The sequence below is a fragment of the Theropithecus gelada genome, chromosome 3 (genome assembly GCF_003255815.1).
Source record: "Theropithecus gelada isolate Dixy chromosome 3, Tgel_1.0, whole genome shotgun sequence".
Lineage (NCBI taxonomy): Eukaryota > Metazoa > Chordata > Mammalia > Primates > Cercopithecidae > Theropithecus > Theropithecus gelada.
Genome location: NC_037670.1, coordinates 136,229,373 through 136,248,009, shown reverse-complemented (window position 1 = coordinate 136,248,009; position 18,637 = coordinate 136,229,373). Strand labels below are relative to the sequence as shown.

Below are 18,637 nucleotides of genomic sequence, written 5' to 3'. Positions count from 1 at the left end.
ATTGACTGGTACTGCCCATGATATCAAAGTTAATGGTGGATGAAAAAAATGCCCTAAAAAATGTGTCTTTAAATCTGTCTTGGAGATATGATGCAGAGAATAGCTCTGGTTTGTAGTAGAGTATTGGTTAAAACCTACTTGCTCTTCATGTAAAGTATTAGTTTAAAAGACTCAATCCTGCAGTGAGCTAAGAAGAAATCTGCTGTGTTGAAGGCTGTTAGTATCCTAATTTAGGCCTTAAATTTGTGAGATAGTTTCCCTTTGTAGCAATGGCTGGATTTCCGAATGTGTTCTAAGGAAACCGTTCTTACCGAGCGGTTTCAGTAAATACTTTGTCAAGGACCTGAACTCACCTTTTAGGGCAGGATCTAAGGAATCCTAAGGGAAAAGGTCATTTTCAACGTCACTTGATCGATTACATATTTGGAGTGGTTTCCAATGGCAATAAACTCTGAAATCTATACAAATCTGCATGTCATAACTCTAAGAGGATAAGTAAAATAACTTAGTCGTCATTAGAGATTTTGTCCTTCCAGAGGCCCCTTTATAACTCTCAAAGCATCAGTTATATCTCCAAATGGCTGACAGATAAGTCTAAAACTTCTCTTTGGAATCGCTAGTTTGCTAATAACCGTATTTAATCTTAAGTTTTGGTATTTCATTCTGTTAGAATTATTGTCTTCCTTAACTTTGTAGGAATGTATTTGGCTAAGCTTGTTTCAGCTACCTGCTGGAAAACAAGTTAAGAAAAAAGAATTAAGCAAAAAGTTTAGAAAAGAGAATGAAGCAAAAAATAAAAAAGAATGAGTGGACGCAAATTTGTTTTCCAAAAGTCAAATCTCTTAAGGAGATTGATGTGAGAATCCAAAAAGAGGGGCCTAGGAAGACAAGTAACTATGTGCTCAAGTCCCCATTCATTCTGACTCACTCTAGTGGAGCAGTTTGAGTCACGGGAAGTACATTCTGAAACACCCTCTGGTCCAGTAAGAAAATAGTAATAATACCGTCTGCCTTGGAGAAGTTGCGGTTTTGTAAATTCATCACTGTTGATTGTCAAGTACCACTATGACTGAAGTGGCCGGACTCAACCAAGCTAGAGTTTTGCTTAGTAGAGAATCTGCTTCCTGTAGTGGGGTTTATTGGCTTCCTAATCCAAGGCATTCGAGAAGGAAAAGAGCCAGGTACAAAGTCAGCCAAATAGAAGGTGATGCTGTTTCCTGGTTGGAGAGGGATTAATTTAATATGATTACATAGACAGTAAAAGTCTATTGTGGAGTAACTTATTTCACCTTTGTTACCTAAAAATTTGTCCATAAACCCTTTGCGGCCCACATTTTTCTCTACAAGTTTTCAGATTCTTATGCTATATCCTAGTCCCTAACTTGGTCCATAGTAGTCCCACAAATACACTTCACTGACCACCACCTTTGAGATGGACTTCTCAAATCCAGGTAGAAGCTACTGTTCTCTGCTTATCTCAAACTTCAGTGTAGCCTTTCCCTATAGTATGCTTGCATTCATAAGTAAAATGAAAAGATGAGGGGAATCTGAAAATTTAGATAGACTGATGGGATTGCAGTCTAGCCTGCTGCCCAGATTGCACATTCCCCACTAACTCTTCTAAAAGACACCCTGTAACCATAATCAGTAAATCTTAGACAAGCTAGAAACATATCTGTCCTCCCCAGGCTTGGCTGTAGAAGAATTGATCACTTGACTGATTATTTCATTCATTACACACTGTGAGAGAAATTAAAAAACACCTACAACGTTTGAAAATAAATAACCTGGTAAGTTTAGTATAAAAACATATCAAGCTGAACAGTGGGGAGAAAAGGCTAAGCTATCTTAATAGGTAGCCTTGGTCGTAGCACTTCGGGGTATTTAAGCGACCTGCAGAAAGCCCCTTCAATGCTAACCAGTTCATACTGCTACATCTTCAACCCTCCCAAAATGTTCTTCCTTAAGTGAGACCTGACTTTCCTCTGCTGAGAGGGCTTCCTGTATAGCTGCTGGAGTAGAAAGCCCCTCTTCTTAAGCTGGGTGTCTAGTGTCTGGTGGTCAGCTGTCTCTAAATACCCTAACGCTTTCCAGAGATACTCTTTCTCCACCCTCTTGTGAAGAGCTTCCCTAGCCTTTATAAGGCTCATCCCATATAGGGCTAAATTTTCCATGTGTCCTGGTTACTGTCTTCCACCAACTTGTATTTTGAGGGCCAATGAGGAAGAGCGGGGAGGATGGGGTGGTGTGGTAAGTCGCTGATTAGTTTCCCACAATCAGCCTAGTTCCTAGTTCAGAGTCTTCTCCTTCTGGTTGACTGTCCAATTTCATGTCCTCTTGTTTTCTTGGCCACTTCAACTCTAGCCACCTCCGTTTGCCTTCTACTTCACTATGGCCACACCATAGGCCTTATTGCCTCTCTACCCATCAGAATCTCCCATTGATTAGATAGATGGGTGGATGGGTGGATGGGTAGATGAAATCATCCAGAACCACTTCATATCAAAAATCATAAACTCCCAGTATTATGACCACAGCCTTTCAACCTTCTGATTTTCTAACTATACCTACTTTTCAGTCTTTTTCTCCTCCAGTAGACCACTTGATTTTCTTCCCATTGTTATCTAAGGTATCTGTTAATGCTTAGTTCTACTGTGCCTGCATAGGAAATAAAAAATAGTCCTAGATCAATCTGGAAGCATTGCCCTCTCCTATCCCCAGCCCTAGAAGAAATTAAGGCTGGGGATAGGAGAGGGCAATGCTGACAGATTGGGGCATTGCTGGAAGAAATTATACAGTTGCTATAGGTTAGCATCTGCCTGGGTATAGATGTGGGTCCATCAACATTGCAGGCAAACTAGTCCTCACAAGAGCTATTTACAAGAGCTTACCATTCTCCCTACCCCACTACTTCCCAGCTACTTAACAGAGAAAACAGATGCCATCAGACAGGAACTTCCTTAACTTCTTGTGCTCTCTCCTTGCCACCTGCAAACTTATCTGCATCCTTCCTTTCCTTCCGGCTTTTGGTCTCGGGGGATGGGGCAGAATTCCTTCACTTCAAGACTAGTTCTTCCACCTACTTCCTTCAGGATCTCCCTCCCTCCTGACTCTTGTGAGACCCTGCCCCTCCCAATGTCCTGTCTCTTCCTCTGGCATCTCTTCCAGCAGTATTCATACAGATTATAAACATGCTCAAGCCTTATTTTTTTTAAATAATTTATTTTAAATAGCCACCATGTTCCTTCTTCCCTCCCGTGATGACATGCAGCCTGTGTGAAAAGTCTCTTCCCTCACTGCCTCTGCTTCATCATGTCCTCATTGCTTAACTGAAGTTTTTCCCCTTTAGGTCACTAGTGCCCAGCCAGGGGCTAAAGCTACTAGATGTTTTAAAAACCTTTCCATACTTGACTGCCCTATAGCATAGAGCACAATTAATAATGCTTCTTTAAAATCCCACACTCCTTGGCCTGACAATGTGTTCCTGAGTTTCATCCTTCCCCCTCTTTGAGGACTCATTTCCCTTTATGGATACCTTAAATGTTGATGTTGCCAGGGGTTTAGCCCTTGGTTGCCATGTGTGTCTTATACTCTCTAGATCCATCTCATCCCTTTGGGCAGGTAAGCTATGCTGTTAACTGCCAGATATGTTTTTCTAGTGCAAAACTTTTACCAGCCTACTGAACATCTTCAATCGGTCTTCCCAAAGACACCACACACTCAGCATGTTCAAAACTGAGCATTTTGTCTTGTCTCCATCCACTCCTGCCATGAAGACAAACCTTGTCACAGGCTTCTCTTGTCATACTTACCCACCATGTCTAAATAGTTGGTTGCATGACTGGTCAGTTCCACCTCCTCAATAATACTTCCATCCAAGGAATCTAAGCCAGAGGTGAGTATTAGAACTACCTGAGGTTTTTCTTATTTAAGAGATTTGGGGGTAATCCCAAGGCTTTTATGTATTGAAAAATTCCCTATTCCAGCCATACTTAACTATATATAGTTGCTTCAATATGCCTGTACTTTTTTTAGTGGTTATTTTAAAGATATTTTAAATGTATAGAAGAGTTGCAAAAATAGTACAGGAAATTCCCATATAACCTTCGTCCAACTTCTCCTTATGTTAACCTCTTATATAAGCTATGGCATATTTATCAAAACTAAGTTAATCTGGGCACAACACTGTTAACACAGAATTTATTTGGATTTCACAATAAGTTTTCCCACGAATGTCATTTTTTCTGTTCCAGGATTCATTCCAAGATCCCACATTGCATTGAATGGTCGTGTCCCCGTAGTTTCATATGTGTTTTTATTCCCCAGTGCCTTTAAGTGTGTTGTTTCTTCCCTCCCTTGATTTTTCCTCCCTTGCCTGCTTGACTACCCTTTTTTCTTTACAACTGAAGTCAAATAGTCCTTTGACCTCAGATCAAAGACCATCCTTTTTGATAAGGTCTTCCTTCCCTTCCCCAGCAGAACTGGTCTCTAGTGGTCTTTATCCCAGTGTTGTAATCAGTATTAACAGATAAATGTGGAGATCAGACATGCAGTGCCCTCAAGGACAGAGACTGTGTTCATTTCCTTGTTATATTCTTAATGCCAAACTGAAAGGCTGACAAATATTAGGAATTTAATAAATGTTTAATAATGACATAAAGGATGACTAGTCATTTTGAAAAAGTTCCTAAAAGAAAGGTATTTTCCTCCAAAAACTATTTAAATCTGGTTTTTATCAACTGGCAATAACAGAGTTTCAACTGGATTGTCTACCGTACTGTATTTTTAAGATGTAATTACCTACTTTTCACAAGTTACAGATCCCTTAATTTGACTAATTCCATGAACTCCTGTGCCAGTTTTTAAATTAGTAAATTGTAGATGTGGATCTCTCAATCATATGTCTTGCATAACTCAAATATCATACTTCTGGAACACTGTCCAGGACTGACCACTGACATTCTCTTTCACATATTTAAGACAGTAGTCAAAAACTAGCCTAGAACATAATGCAGTATTCATTGCTGTACCAAGTGATTTTTATTCTGGAAAAAGAAATAAGCTGTGAGCCAAACTACATAATCTCAAAGAAGATGAGACTACTGCTGCTGCTGCAAAGCCTGCGTTTTAATAATTCTGTAAGAGTCTGAGGGAGCACATCTCTCTGGCCAGATCTGATTTCAGACTCCAAGTATAGTAAAGCAAAGATGGTTCTTATCTCTCTCCTCTCTAATTTGTAAATTATCTCCATGCCATTCTAAGATAACTTGCACAGATTCCAACATAGCAAATGCAGAGAACTATCCTTCACTATTACAGTGACATCCTTTTGTTTCCCCAGTCCAGTAGCAGCTTCAAGAAGCCGTGGTCACATTGCCTTGTTTCCCCTGGAAAAAAAAAAAAAATGACTTCATTAATTCTTCCCTCATCCATCTGCCAGCATACATCTGCCATAACGCTGGTAACACTTTAAATGTGCTTGTGTCTTCCACAAGAAAACGAGTTCTCTAGTAGAGACACTGTCGTCTTACTCTCATATCCACGTTGCCATGCTCCATGTCTTCACTGGGTTTGGTAGAAAAAATATACTCTATGTGAAAGCCTAAACTGTTGTTTTACAAGTATTCCTCAGAATGCAAATGATCCATATTTAACCACCCCATCCAGGTTAGGGGTATAGCTGGATTTTACCATGGTAACAAAGCCATCTCTCAATTACACGCAGCACAAGAATCTCACATCTGCAGTTTGGTGCTGTTGAGCCTGTATTGCTCACGTTTTTAGGCATTCAAGCATCCAGCCACTATTCTGTCGCACTTAGTATTTCCAGTTAAAGCACAGGCAGTGCCAAACCATACTTTTCCAGCCTCATTTCTATGACATCTTGACTCTTAGCCTTTCACCTAACAGGAAGACTTTTTTCTCCAGTCCATACTCTAGTTCAGAATCTCACTCACAGTAGACCCTTTTCCCACCTGGGGAATTTACTGACTCCCTGGCTGCTTCTAGTATTAGGGAACTGGATAACCTTTTGGCTTAAACTGTATGCGACAGCTATTTCTGCCTTACAAGGCTACCTGCTAGAACCTTATTTGTATTCTTCACTGCTCTTGAACACATTTCTTTCCTATCCCCTCTCATTGAATGAAAGAATGAATGATTTCTAGCTCATTTGTTGTGTTCCTAAGCCCCTACGTTATGCCCCATCTGCTCCCACCTGCCCTTCCTCCCTACCTTATCCAGGTTGTATGATCCCTTTTGCTCCCTGCATGGTTTGAAGACATAAACTAGCCATTTCATTGTAAGATTCATGAGCTTACTGCATTTGAAATTATTTCAGCTCCGTATACCACTCTGAACCCTTTCTCAGGGTGTCCCCCACAAAGATACCTTTCTTTTGAAAAGCTAACCATTTTTTGGTCTTTCTTAGCGATACCTACCATGCAGTATTTTATCTATAAATCAGTAAACTTTGAATTCGTTACTTGAATTCAAAACTTGGCTAAAACAACAGTAGAGGGAGGCAATGTTATATAGTAGTTGTGAATACAAATTTTGGTTCAAATTCTGACTCTGGTACTTTCTAATATTGTGACATTGGGCAAATCACATAAGCTCCTTAGGTTACAATATCTTGCCTCAAGGATTGTTATGAGAAGAGAGTATACACACAGTGCAGAGTAGTGCCTATCACACAGTAGGCACTTATAAAGGGTAGTTGCTTGGATTGCCTTAAAAATTTCCAGTGTTTGTATGATATATTAAGGGTGCATGCTGAAAACCTCAAGGAACAATGAAAGATATGCTGTAATATTTTCTGTGTATTAGCTTAAGTTTTTCAGAAATAGATTAAAACCTAACCTCATATCTAGTGTAATCCTACTGGATTAAAAAATCAGCTTTGAACCCCTGGTAAATATATAAAAGTGTTCATAGAGACCAAAGAGTGGTTACATGTTTTGCTTTACTGAATCAATGGGCGGGATTCTCTCCCGCTACCCCCATCTCTCTTACACACACCCCAGTGTTTTTGCTGACAGCTCTTGAAATAACTTTTATGTCCAGACTATTGTTCATATTTATTATATTTTATACTTGAGCAAGGGTGATAGAGTTTAGCTGTAAGAAGCTATCAAGATGTCATAACTCAGACTCAGATGCTGAGGTCTTGGCCCCTCCAGCCTGGGGGAGAAGTGAGAACCAAGGCTGGTGGAACTGACCTGACCACATCACTTTTTCCTGGCCCATGGAAAAGCAGCCAAGTCTTCTACTCATAATACCCGCTAAGGATACAGCATAGCATCACACCTTCACTCACAGAAGGGGTCCATCCCATGGCAACCAGTTGAGCTACATGGGATATCAAGCAGGAATTCCAAGAGGCTGCAGAAGTGCTCCAGAGATGGCAGGCAGTTAGGGGGAGGAGAGTTAATAAGAGATTTATTTACAGTGGCAGAATTTCTGTGAACAGATGGATCAAACTAGACCAGGGCAGGCTCCAAATCCTGGGGAGGAGGCCTGGAAATAGCAGGACAGAGTATCTGGGCTGGGTTTGGCATGAGACTTAGTCACACTAGGAAGTGGTGGTTAGACACAGGGAACACAAATCAGGATAGAGATGAGAGATCAGAGGATGTTTCCAACACTATGGACTAGATAGGGTGAATGTAGAGTGCTGCCCTCATGCTTTGACTTGCCAGGGATGAGACTGAGGGGAGGGGGTCAGTGTTCTAGAGTTCCAGAACATTACTTTGCCTAAGCACTTTTTCTGAAAAAAGCATTTGAAGTATTCACTTTATGATTATTCTTTAAACCATATATGTATGTTTTAGGCATTCTTCCGTCTACATGAATTACTTTGCAGTAGTAAAAGAAACCATTTGGAGTTGTAATATTAAAAGAATTATAGAGGCTATTTATTGTGTTTATATTGGTGTTTCTGTTACTGGGCAGGTGTATTAGTAAGAACATCTTGTCATATTCTGATTCTGTTTCTCTAAACTTGTTAGAGAGGTCTTTCCTAAATATTATTATGAAAACTGTAGCCAGGCGCGGTGGCTCACGCCTGTAATCCCAGCACTTTGGGAGGCTGAGGCGGGCGGATCACCTGATGACACGGTCAGGATTTCGAGACCAGCCTCAACATGGAGAAACCCCATCTCTACTAAAAATACAAAATTAGCTGGGCATGGTGGTGCATGCCTGTAATCCCAGCTACTCTGGAGGCTGAGGCAGGAGAATTGCTTGAACCCGGGAGGCAGAGGTGGCAGTGAGCTGAGATCGCACCATTGCACTCTAGCCTGGGTGACAAGAGCAAAACTTTGTCTCAAAAAAAAAAAGGTAAAAAAAATTGTGAGTCACACAGAATAGTCTAGAATACTAAAGGGATTCGGTGCTTAAACTCCTACTTGAAAATATTCAAACAAATTCAAAAGAATAAAGTTAATATTAGTTTTCTAATGTATAATCAGAATCATCTAAGCTGTACCAGCTATATATCTGTTACAATTGTTTCCTCAAAATTTTAATTTAAAATCACCTTTGTGGCCAGGCGCAGTGACTCAAGCCTGTAATCCCAGCACTTTAGGAGGCCAAGGCGGGTAGATCATGAGGTCAGGAGATCGAGACCATCTTGGCTAACATGGTGAAACCCTGTCTCTACTGAAAATACAAAAAATTAGCCAGGCCTGCTGGCGGGTGCCTGTAGTCCCAGCTACTCAGGAGGCTGAGGCAGGAGAGTGGCGTGAACCTGAGACACGGAGCTTGCAGTAAGCCGAGATCGCACCACTGCACTCCAGCCTGGGTGACAGAGCAAGACTCTGTCTCAAAAAAAAATCACCTTTATTATTACAGCATTAAAATCAGTATACAGATAAACCAAAATAAAAGAAAGTACCATAGTCTCATTACCCAGGTGATGTTAACTATTAGCTCCTTAGTGTATATCATCCAGATATTCTGTGTGGATATTTACACCCAAATGATGTTATATAATACACTATACAATTTTTCTCATTTTTAATTTTTGTGGCTACATAGTAGATGTATATATTTATGGGTATATGAGATATTTTGGTATAAGCATGCCATACATAATAATCACATCATGGAAAATTGGGTATCCATCTCCTCAAGTATTTATCCCGTGTATTACAAACACTTTTTAGTTATTTTTAAATGTACAATTAAATTATTATTAACTATAGTCACCCTGTTCTATCAAATACTAGGTCTTACTCTTTCTGTCTTTTTTGTACCCATTAACCATCCCCACCTCCCTGTCACCTCCCACTACCCTTCCCAGCCTCTGGTAACCATTCCCTCCTCTCCATCTCCATAAGTTCAATTGTTTTGGTTTTTAGATCCCACAAAAAAAGTGAGAACATGCAATGTTTGTCTTTTGGTGCCTGGCTTATTTCACTTAACATAATGACCTCCAGTTCCGTTCGTGTTGTTGCAAATGACAGGATCTCATTCTTTTTTATGGCTGAATAGTACTCCATTGTATCCATGTACCACATTTTGTTTATCCATTCATCTGCTGATGGACACTTAGGTTGCTTCCAAGTCTTAGCTACTGTGAACAGTGATACACAACAAACATGGAAGTGCAGATGTCTCTTTGATGTACTGATTTCCTTTCTTTTCAATATATATCCAGCAGGGGGATTGCCAGATCACATGGTAGCTCTCTTTATAGTTGTTTGAGGAACCTCCACAAACTGTTCTCCATAGTGGTTGTACTAATTGACATTCCCATCAACAGTGTATGAGGATTCCCTTTTCTCCACATCCTCACCGGCATTTGTTATTGCCTGACTTTTGGATAAAAGCCATTTTACCTGGGGTGAGATGTTATCTCATTGTAATTTTGATTTGCATTTCTCTGATTATCAGTGATGTTGAGCACCTTTTTATATGCATGTTTGCCATTTGTGTATCTCCTTTTGAGAAATGTCTATTCAAATATTTTGTCCGTTTCTCAATTGGATTATTAGGTTTTTCTCTAGAGAGTCGTTTGAGGTCTTTATATATTCTGTTATTAATCCCTCGCCAAATGGGTAGTTTGCAAATATTTTCTCCCATTATGTGGGTTGTCTCTTCACTTTGTTGATTATTTCCTTTGCTGTGTGGAAGCTTTTTGACTTGATGTGATCCCATCTATCCATTTTTGCCTTTGTTGCCTCTGCTCGTGGGGATGCTCAAGAAATTTTTGCCCAGACCACTGTCCTAGAGAGTTTCTCTGATGTTTTCTTACAGTAGTTTCATAGTTTTAGGTCTTAGATTTAATTTTTAATCTATTTTGATTTGATTTTTGTATATAGTGAGAGATAGGAGCAAGTTTCATTCTTCTGCATATGGATATCCAGTTTTCCCAGCACCATTTATTGAAGAGACTCTTTTCCCCAATGTATGTTCTTGGCACCTTTTTCGAAAATGAGTTCACTGGAGGTTTGTGGATTGTTTCTGGGTTCTCTGTTCTGTTCCGTTGGTCTTTGTGTCTGTTTTTATGTCAGTACCATGCTGTTTTGGTTACTATAGCTCTGTAGAAGAATTCAAAGTAACGTAATGTGATTCCTCCAGTTTTGTTTTTCTTTGATTGGTTCATGATTTAGTCTTTCTACTTAAGTAAAGAATATTTTACACACCACAATTACGGTGTTATACTATTCTGTGTTTTTCTGTGTGTTTACTATTACCAGTGAGTTTTGTACCTTCAGATGATTTCTTCTTCCTCATTAGCATCTTTTACTTTCGGATTGAAGAGCTCCCTTTAGCATTTCCTGTAGGACAAGTCTGGTGTTGATGAAATCCCTCAGCTTTTGTTAGTCTGAGAAGGTCTTTAGTTCTCCTTCATGCCTGAAGGATATTTTCCCCCTGGATGTACTATTTTAGGGTAAAGGTTTTGTTTTGTTTGTTTGTTTTTCTTTCCCCTTTAGCACTTTAAATGTGTCATGCCACACACTCTTTGCCTGTAAGATTTCCATGGAATAGTCTGCTACCAGATGTATTGGAGCTCCATTGTATGTTATTTGTTTCTTTTCTCTTGCTGCTTTTAGGGTCCTTTCTTCATCCTTGACCTTTGGGAGTTTGATTATTAAATGCTTTGAGGTAGTCTTCTTTGGGTTAAATCTGCTTGGTGTTCTGTAACCTTCTTGTACTTGAATGTTGATATCTTTCTCTAGGTTTAGGAAGTTCTCTGTTATTATCCTTTCAAAGAAACTTTCTAGCACTGTCTCTTTCTCTACCTCCTCTTTAAGGCCAATAACTCTTAGATTTGCACTTTCGAGGCTATTTTCTAGATATTGTAGAAGTGCATCATTGTTTTCTATTCTTTTTTCTTTTGTCTCTTCTGACTCTGTATTTTCAAATAGCCTGTCTTCAAGCTTCCCAGTTCTTTCTTCTGCTTTATCAATTCTGCTGTTAAGAGACTCTGATGCATTTGTCAGCATGTCAATTGCATTTTTCAACTCTAGAATTTCTGCTTGATTCTTTTTAACTATTTCAATCTCTTTGTTAAATTTATCTCATAGAACTCTGAATTCCTTCTCTGTATTATCTTGAATTTCTTGGAGTTTCCTCAAAACAGCTTTTTTGAATTATCTGTCTGAGCTTGTGGTGAATGCTGCCAGACCTGGGACTTACCCTGCTCCCTTCTCATCCAGGGCAGGTCCAAAAATGCTATCCAAGAGCCTAGGCCTGTACTGGGGGACCCCAAGAGCCTACTTGGTGCTCTACCCCACTGTGGCTGATCTGGTACCTAAGGTACAAGGCTAAGTTCCCTTTGCTTTTCCCTCTGCTTCTCTCAAACAGAAGGAATATTTCACTGTAGTCATCACAGCTGGGAATGTGCTGGGTCACACCTGAAGCCAGGACATCTCAGAGCCCAAGCCCTGCAGCGTACTCCCTGGGTAACACTGTTGGTTATTTAGGGCCCAAGGGGTCTTTAGTTAGCAGGGGATGAATCCTGCCAGGATTGAGTCCTTCCCTTCAAGGAAGTCAGTTCCCTTTTGGCCCAGGATGGGTGTAGAAATGTCATCTAAGCCTGGAATGGGGGCCTCATGACTCTGCCCAGTTCCCTATCTTACTGTGGCTGACCTGGTAACCAAGATGCAAAACAAAGTCCTCTTGACTATTCACTCTTCTCTTCTTAAGCAGAAAGAAGTGGTCACTTTTGTTGCTGCAAGCTGCACAGCCCAGGGTTGGGGAAGGGATGGTGCCAGATTTACTATTCCCTTACTCATCCGAGCAGGTGTCTCCCTCGGTCACATGCCACCCTAGTCCATGGACGGTAAGCCCAGACTACCACTAGGAGTTGTCTAGGAGTTTCTGTCCTTGTCTCCTAGACTGCGTTTTGAGTTTACCTAGGACCCCAGAGCACTTCAGCCCATGGTAGCAAGGCTTGCCAAGAAACTCAAGTTCTAGCTGCTGAGATGGTGATTCTCTTCTGGCTAGGGCTGGTTTCAGTGCTCCCTCCTTGCATGGGCACTGTCTGAGCTCAGAACAGCTTTATTTCCTACTCAATGACAGGGCAGCAGTGAATTCAATGTAAAGTCCCCCAGTCACTGCACTCTCCCAGCAACTTGCACAGATTCTTTCTCCGTGCTGCATATCTACTGCTGGGGGATGGGGGAGGGGTGGGAGATGGGAGAGGGCATCGGATATTCAGAACGGTCTCTTCTGCCCTCCCCAAATCCTTTTTCAGGGATATGAAGTTAAAACCAGGTACTGTGATTGCTCACCTGATTTTTGGTTCTCGTGATAGTGCTTTGCTGTGTGCAAATAGTGTGCGAAAATTTGGTGTTCTGGGATTGGTGCAGGGCAACAAGCAGTGTAGGCTTCTATTCCATCATCTTGGTCTGCTTCATATTTATTTTTAATCTACCTATTTTCAGTTCATGAGTTTCCAATCACTACATTTTTTATCTCATGTGGAACTTAGTCAATGTACAGATTTTTAAAAAGTCGGACACATCAGCAGGTTTGTTCAAATCTAGGACCATATGTTGCATCTGGCTGTCTATTTCTTGTGTTGTTTAATCTAGAACAATCCCTTTTTTGGCAACACTGACTTAAAGAGATAAGACCAGGCATCTTACAGAAAACCCCCAACTTTTGGATTCTCTGGTCTCTTCCCTGTAGTATTGCTCAACATGTTGTTCTATCTCTTGTGTTTCCTGTGATGTGGAAGTTGAATCTAGATGTGATGGACTGGGGTTCAGCACCTTTGGTAAGAAAGCATTGTAGATGATGATAAGTGTCTTTGTATTGCCCTGCATTGGTGTAATGACAGCTCAGTTCCCCCACATGCAGTTATATTTGTCTTCTTGCCAGTAGGAAGTAATCTGTATGTTGCTACATTGGTATCATATGAACATCCGGTTCCTCCTCAACAATTCTGCAGGTTTTGTAGTAGGACGAACCACAGACAAAACCTCTTAGACACCAAGTTGTAGAAGGAAAGGCTTTATTCAGCTGGGAGCATCGGCAAGCTACTGCCTTAAAATCTGAGCTCCCCGAGTGCACAATTTCTGTCCCTTTTAAGGGCTCGTAACACTTAAGATTTCACGTGAAAGCATCATGATTGATTTGAGCAAGCAGAGGGTACATGACAGGGGCTGCATGCACTGGTGGTCAGAGAGAAACAGAACAGGGCAGGGAGTTTCACAGTGTTCTTCTATATAATATCTGGAATCTATGAATAACATCGGTTTCTAAGTTATGAGTTGATTTTTAACCACTGGGTTTAGGCCCGGCAGGCCCAGGCCTGGTTTTGGGCCTGGCGCCGGGCTGCCTGTCTTTGGTTTTACTTCCTTGTTTTTTCTTAAAACAGGTACTGAGTGTAAAACAATATAAAACAGTATGAGAGGGTCTCTCTCTTTCCTCAGTTTTAGCACTAAGCAATAATCCTTGACTAAAATAATTACAGTAGGTATATGAAATTATATTTTCTAAATCTGTAATTGCTTTTACATGTGTTAGCTGGCATTTACTATGAAAGTAGAGATTTCCTTCACATAGTAGGACTCTCAAATTATAATAACTGAAATATCCTTTATTTTAATTGCCAGTTTTCAAAGTAAGGAATTGTTTTAACAGCTGCCTCAGATGAGATGTTGGAAGAATTTAAGCGTTTTTGAAAAAATGCTATGGTCACTGCAAATATGATTTATTGATCATTTTCAATGTATCAGGAGTGTGTTAAAGGCTTTATATAACCTAATTCTTATGACAACACAATGAGATTTTAGAGAAGATAACGGAAACAGTGTGTGGTTAAATAATTTGATTTGATATGGTCACTCACATGGGAAGTTACAGAGCTGGGATGCAAACTCAAATTAATCTTAGTCCAAAAATCCATGCTTAATTCTTTTAGACAGTTTTTTTGCATTTTATTTAAAAACCAAATTCTACTTGTAATGCTGTTTGGAATGTTTCCCAATTTATAAACACTAGTAATATAAATTATGCTTAATAATTCTTATAAGATCTCTTCCTCTTCCCTTATGTTTTTTTAATATTTTTAACAGTGTGAAGAAAACACAAACCTTCAGGATACTACCCGCTACCTCAAACTTCCCTTTTCCAAGGGCATTTTCCTTGGGAATAATAATCAAGCCATGAAGGCCACAAAGGAGTCTTTTTGTATTACATCCTTTCTCTGTTCCACAAAACTCACACAAAATGGTAATGTATAATATTTTATTTGAAAGCACTAGTACCTAGTAATCATGTAAATTTTGGTAAGCATATTCAGTAAACACCAAAGTTATAGTTAAGAACTTTAGAAAAATTATGGATCCTTCTGTTTGTGATTTCGAATAAAATGGAAACAAATGTGACCCAGTGATCTGTTGAATGCATGTCATTTAAGAAGGACTTCAAAATTATCCCAGTATTGAAAAACAAGTACACAACTTTTCAAATAAACCCTCAACACCCAGCTGCTTTAAAAAAAAAAAAAAGGCCGGGCGCGGTGGCTCAAGCCTGTAATCCCAGCACTTTGGGAGGCCGAGGCGGGCGGATCACGAGGTCAGGAGATCGAGACCATCCTGGCTAACATGGTGAAACCCCGTCTCTACTAAAAATACAAAAAACTAGCCGGGCGTGGTGGCGGGCGCCTGTAGTCCCAGCTAGTCGGAGGCTGAGGCAGGAGAATGGCCTGAACCTGGGAGGCGGAGCTTGCAGTGAGCCGAGATTGCGCCACTGCACTCCAGCCTGGGTGACACAGCGCGAGACTCCGTCTCAAAAAAAAAAAAAAAAAAAAAAAGACGAAAATACCAACACCTTAATCTCGTGTTTTATAGCTCCATAAACAGTGCTAATTGCAGGCTTTAGAATAAAGGCTGTTTTTTGTTTAATTAGATGCATATTGCTTTTCAGTTCTAGCATTACTTTTTATGTCAGTGATTGTTTAGCAAGTTATGATTAATAAAGCAAGCTCTTCTCCTTGGTAAATAGCTATGAAAACATGTTCTTTAATGAAGGAAGTAAATTAAACATTTTTGAGTTTTTTATGATTGCCATATAAGACTTCTGGCTAGCACCCTGAATGCTACATTAAATAAGTTATATTCATTATGTTGAGAAGAATCACTTTATAATGAGGTATTATGTCTCATAAAAACCTGTGCCTAAACATGTGTGCTGTTATTAGTTCTTTCTTAGTTCCTTCTTCTGTGTCAGAGAACAGCATTTGTAGAAGGAAACATTTCTTCTTTTAGATCATAGTCTCAGGAAAAAGCAAAATGTAACATCAAAATTTTGACCACTTTTGAAACACCTCTCAATTTCAACATGCATTGCTACTATATTTGTATAGGACACCAAGTTAAGATTTGTTATACCAGGCTTTATCAGCATTCAGTAGTTAATGATTTTATTTAAATAAAACTTCCATTGGTATAACTCAATAAATGATTATAAAGCATTTACGAAACCTCAGGTATTTTTTTTATGAGGCCAGTTTACCCCCATAGAAATTATGAAGATAATAAAATCAACCTTTTATTGAGATCCTTAAACAGAAATATTTATTTATTCTATGTGGATTAGTTGTGTGTGGGTAGTAGAGTTTGCATTCATGTTTAACTGAATTTCCCCAATAGAATATTTTGGGTTGTATTACTTATCTATTGCAGCTGTAACAGCTACCACAAACTTACTGCCTTAAAACAATAAAGATTTATTATTATTGCAGTTCTGGAGGTCAAATATCCAAAATCAGTTCCACCGGGCTAAAATCAAAGTGTCAGCAGGGCTGCATTCCCTCTGGAATGGAGAGAATCCATTTTCTTACCCTTCCTAGCTTTAGAGGCCACCTGCATTCCTTGGCCTACAGCCCCTTCCTCTAGCTGCAAAGCCAGAAGCATAGCATCGTCACATCTCTCTGACTCTGACCATCTTACATCTTTTAAGGATTCTAATGATTATCTTGAGCTGGATAATCCAATATTTTAAGATCTTTAATCACATCTGTACAGTCTTCTTTTGCTGTGTGAGGGAAACATAGTCCCTCCTAAGTCTTGGAACAGGTTCTTTTGAGGCCATTATTCTGCCTACCACACAGGTAAACCTAACAATAGATTCTCTTCCATCAAAATATTTGGTCCTACATACTGAATTTGTGCTAGTTGTAGCGTTTAGGATGTTAGACACAATTATGAAAATAAGGCAGAGAGAAACAAATCCTGAAAATTAGAAGTTGCTACTTTTTAAAAGTAGAGAACATTTTCAGGTAAATATGAGTAAAAAACAACTTATGAAATAATTATATTAAACATCTCACTATATGGAAAGTGGGATCGGAATTCCATGCAATGGTTGGCTCATTTTTGGAGATGGATAAGTGTTTCATTCATTATTAGTTTGGCTTTGATTAACCTTGTCAATGAGAAACAGCTCAAAAGGAGCCAGGAAATGAATGGCATGTTTCAAGAGTTGGGAAGGAGGAAGGAAGTTAGTTGGTCTTTCTGAAATTTACATGCTAAACACACATCTCTGTGTCGAAGTAATTTAGTTCCAAATTGGAATTAAATTGCTATGTATTCATTTTTCTTGACTTGGAAAATATACAAATCTTATTTCTACTACAATTCAGCATTTACTAAGTGATATGGTCTCTAGGAGCAGTTTCCTAGAGCAGATTTGCATTTCAGAATTCCCAAAGTGTGTCTGTCTGCACACGCTTTGTGTCGTCCAACATGGACAGTGTACCAAGGCCAAAGCACTATGCTGGGCATCTGTGACTGCCAGAACAGATAGAGATTTTGTGGTTCAGAGGATTAGGGGTCATGGCATCCTCCTATTTTTATAGCTCTTGATAGGTTAGGTACATAATATACACCTAATAAATGCCTGTTGAATGGAATGTAGAAATTGGTATTTTCTGTGATAGGTTGTAGCTCCTAATTTGCAGCTAACATCCTCAGATGGCAAAAGTAAAAACCTAGGATACAGCAATTTTGCCTGAACTCTAAGTATTTTGCATACATGATTAATTACATGCAGATGTAATCATAGTCTGAGAAAAAAAGCAAAATGTAACATCAAAATTTTGACCACTTTTAAAACACCTCTCAATTTCAACATACATTGCTACTATATTTATATAGGACACCAAGTTAAGATTTGTTATACCAGGCTTTATCAGCATTCGGTGGTTAATGAATGGGCTTTTCCACGTGCTCCATCATGAGCAGTGTAGAGATTCATCAGCCGTCTTGCAGAGAAGATGGGCAGGCTCATCCTGACTCATTTTCTGGACCCCTGTAATCTATTTTCCAGCCCTACTTAAATGGGCACTAGTCCTCATTCTCCACTGCTGCCACTTTGTAGCCAGCATAGCCACCTCCTTCCTCCCCACACTCCTCACATTAAGCAGGGTCCTCATGGCCCCTCCAACTGCCTCACTTTAAAGGAAGGGAAAGAGAACACAAAGGAGGAGTGAGAGCTGGGATGGGGGTGGAGTGGGAAGTGAGGAGTGAATGGCAGGGGAAGTGCACGGGGGATTATGAAAGAGAAGATGCCAGGGAGGGGAGGCCTCCTGAAGTGAGATGCAGGAAGTAGGAAGTAGGTGGGAGGGAAGCAGCAAACTGGGGAGAACAATAGAGCTTTGCCTTTGTCACCCTGGGTCTCACTCTGTGGAAATATCTGATATGCCAAATATAACCAATCAGTTTTAAAAAGGTTTCAATCATACCCCAGGGTGTCTGAATTACATCTGAATAGTCAACATTTTCAGGGTTTTTGGTTATGAAAACCTCATAAATCTCTTTTTCAAAGTTGGTATTTTTAAAATCCCTTTATTTTTCTCATTCTAACTCCTCCTCCTCCTCTTACCCGGGTTTGTTGCAGATAAACATTCCTGTTTGGTACTGAATTCCTTACTATTAATAGTAAATCCTTTGTGAGGTTTTTCTCTTGAATCTGGCTTTGGTGGAGCTTGCTTCTCTTTCTCCTCGAGATTCTTAATGCTTTTTCTCACTTCTGTTCTCTATATTCTCTTTTTCTTTCTCATCTTACCTACTTCCTTGGTTTTGGGGGGTTTGGAGTTTTTGTTCCCTCATTCATCTTTCTGTTTCTTAGAAAGTCCCTTTTGGGTTTCTGCTAAAACAAGTGATTTGAAGTGAAT

The 18,637-nt window shown here is 39.7% G+C and overlaps 1 protein-coding gene across 3 annotated transcripts in view; it reads left to right on the top strand.

Annotated features, from left to right (window-relative positions):
• DOCK4 (dedicator of cytokinesis 4) overlaps positions 1-18,637 on the top strand; it is a 475,181-nt gene that overhangs the window by 307,232 nt on the left and 149,312 nt on the right. For all 3 annotated transcript variants that reach the window (XM_025379882.1, XM_025379884.1, XM_025379883.1), the window contains exon 17: positions 14,535-14,691. In XM_025379882.1, coding sequence (XP_025235667.1) covers positions 14,535-14,691 — 157 coding nt within the window. The remainder of the gene's footprint in view (positions 1-14,534; positions 14,692-18,637) is intronic.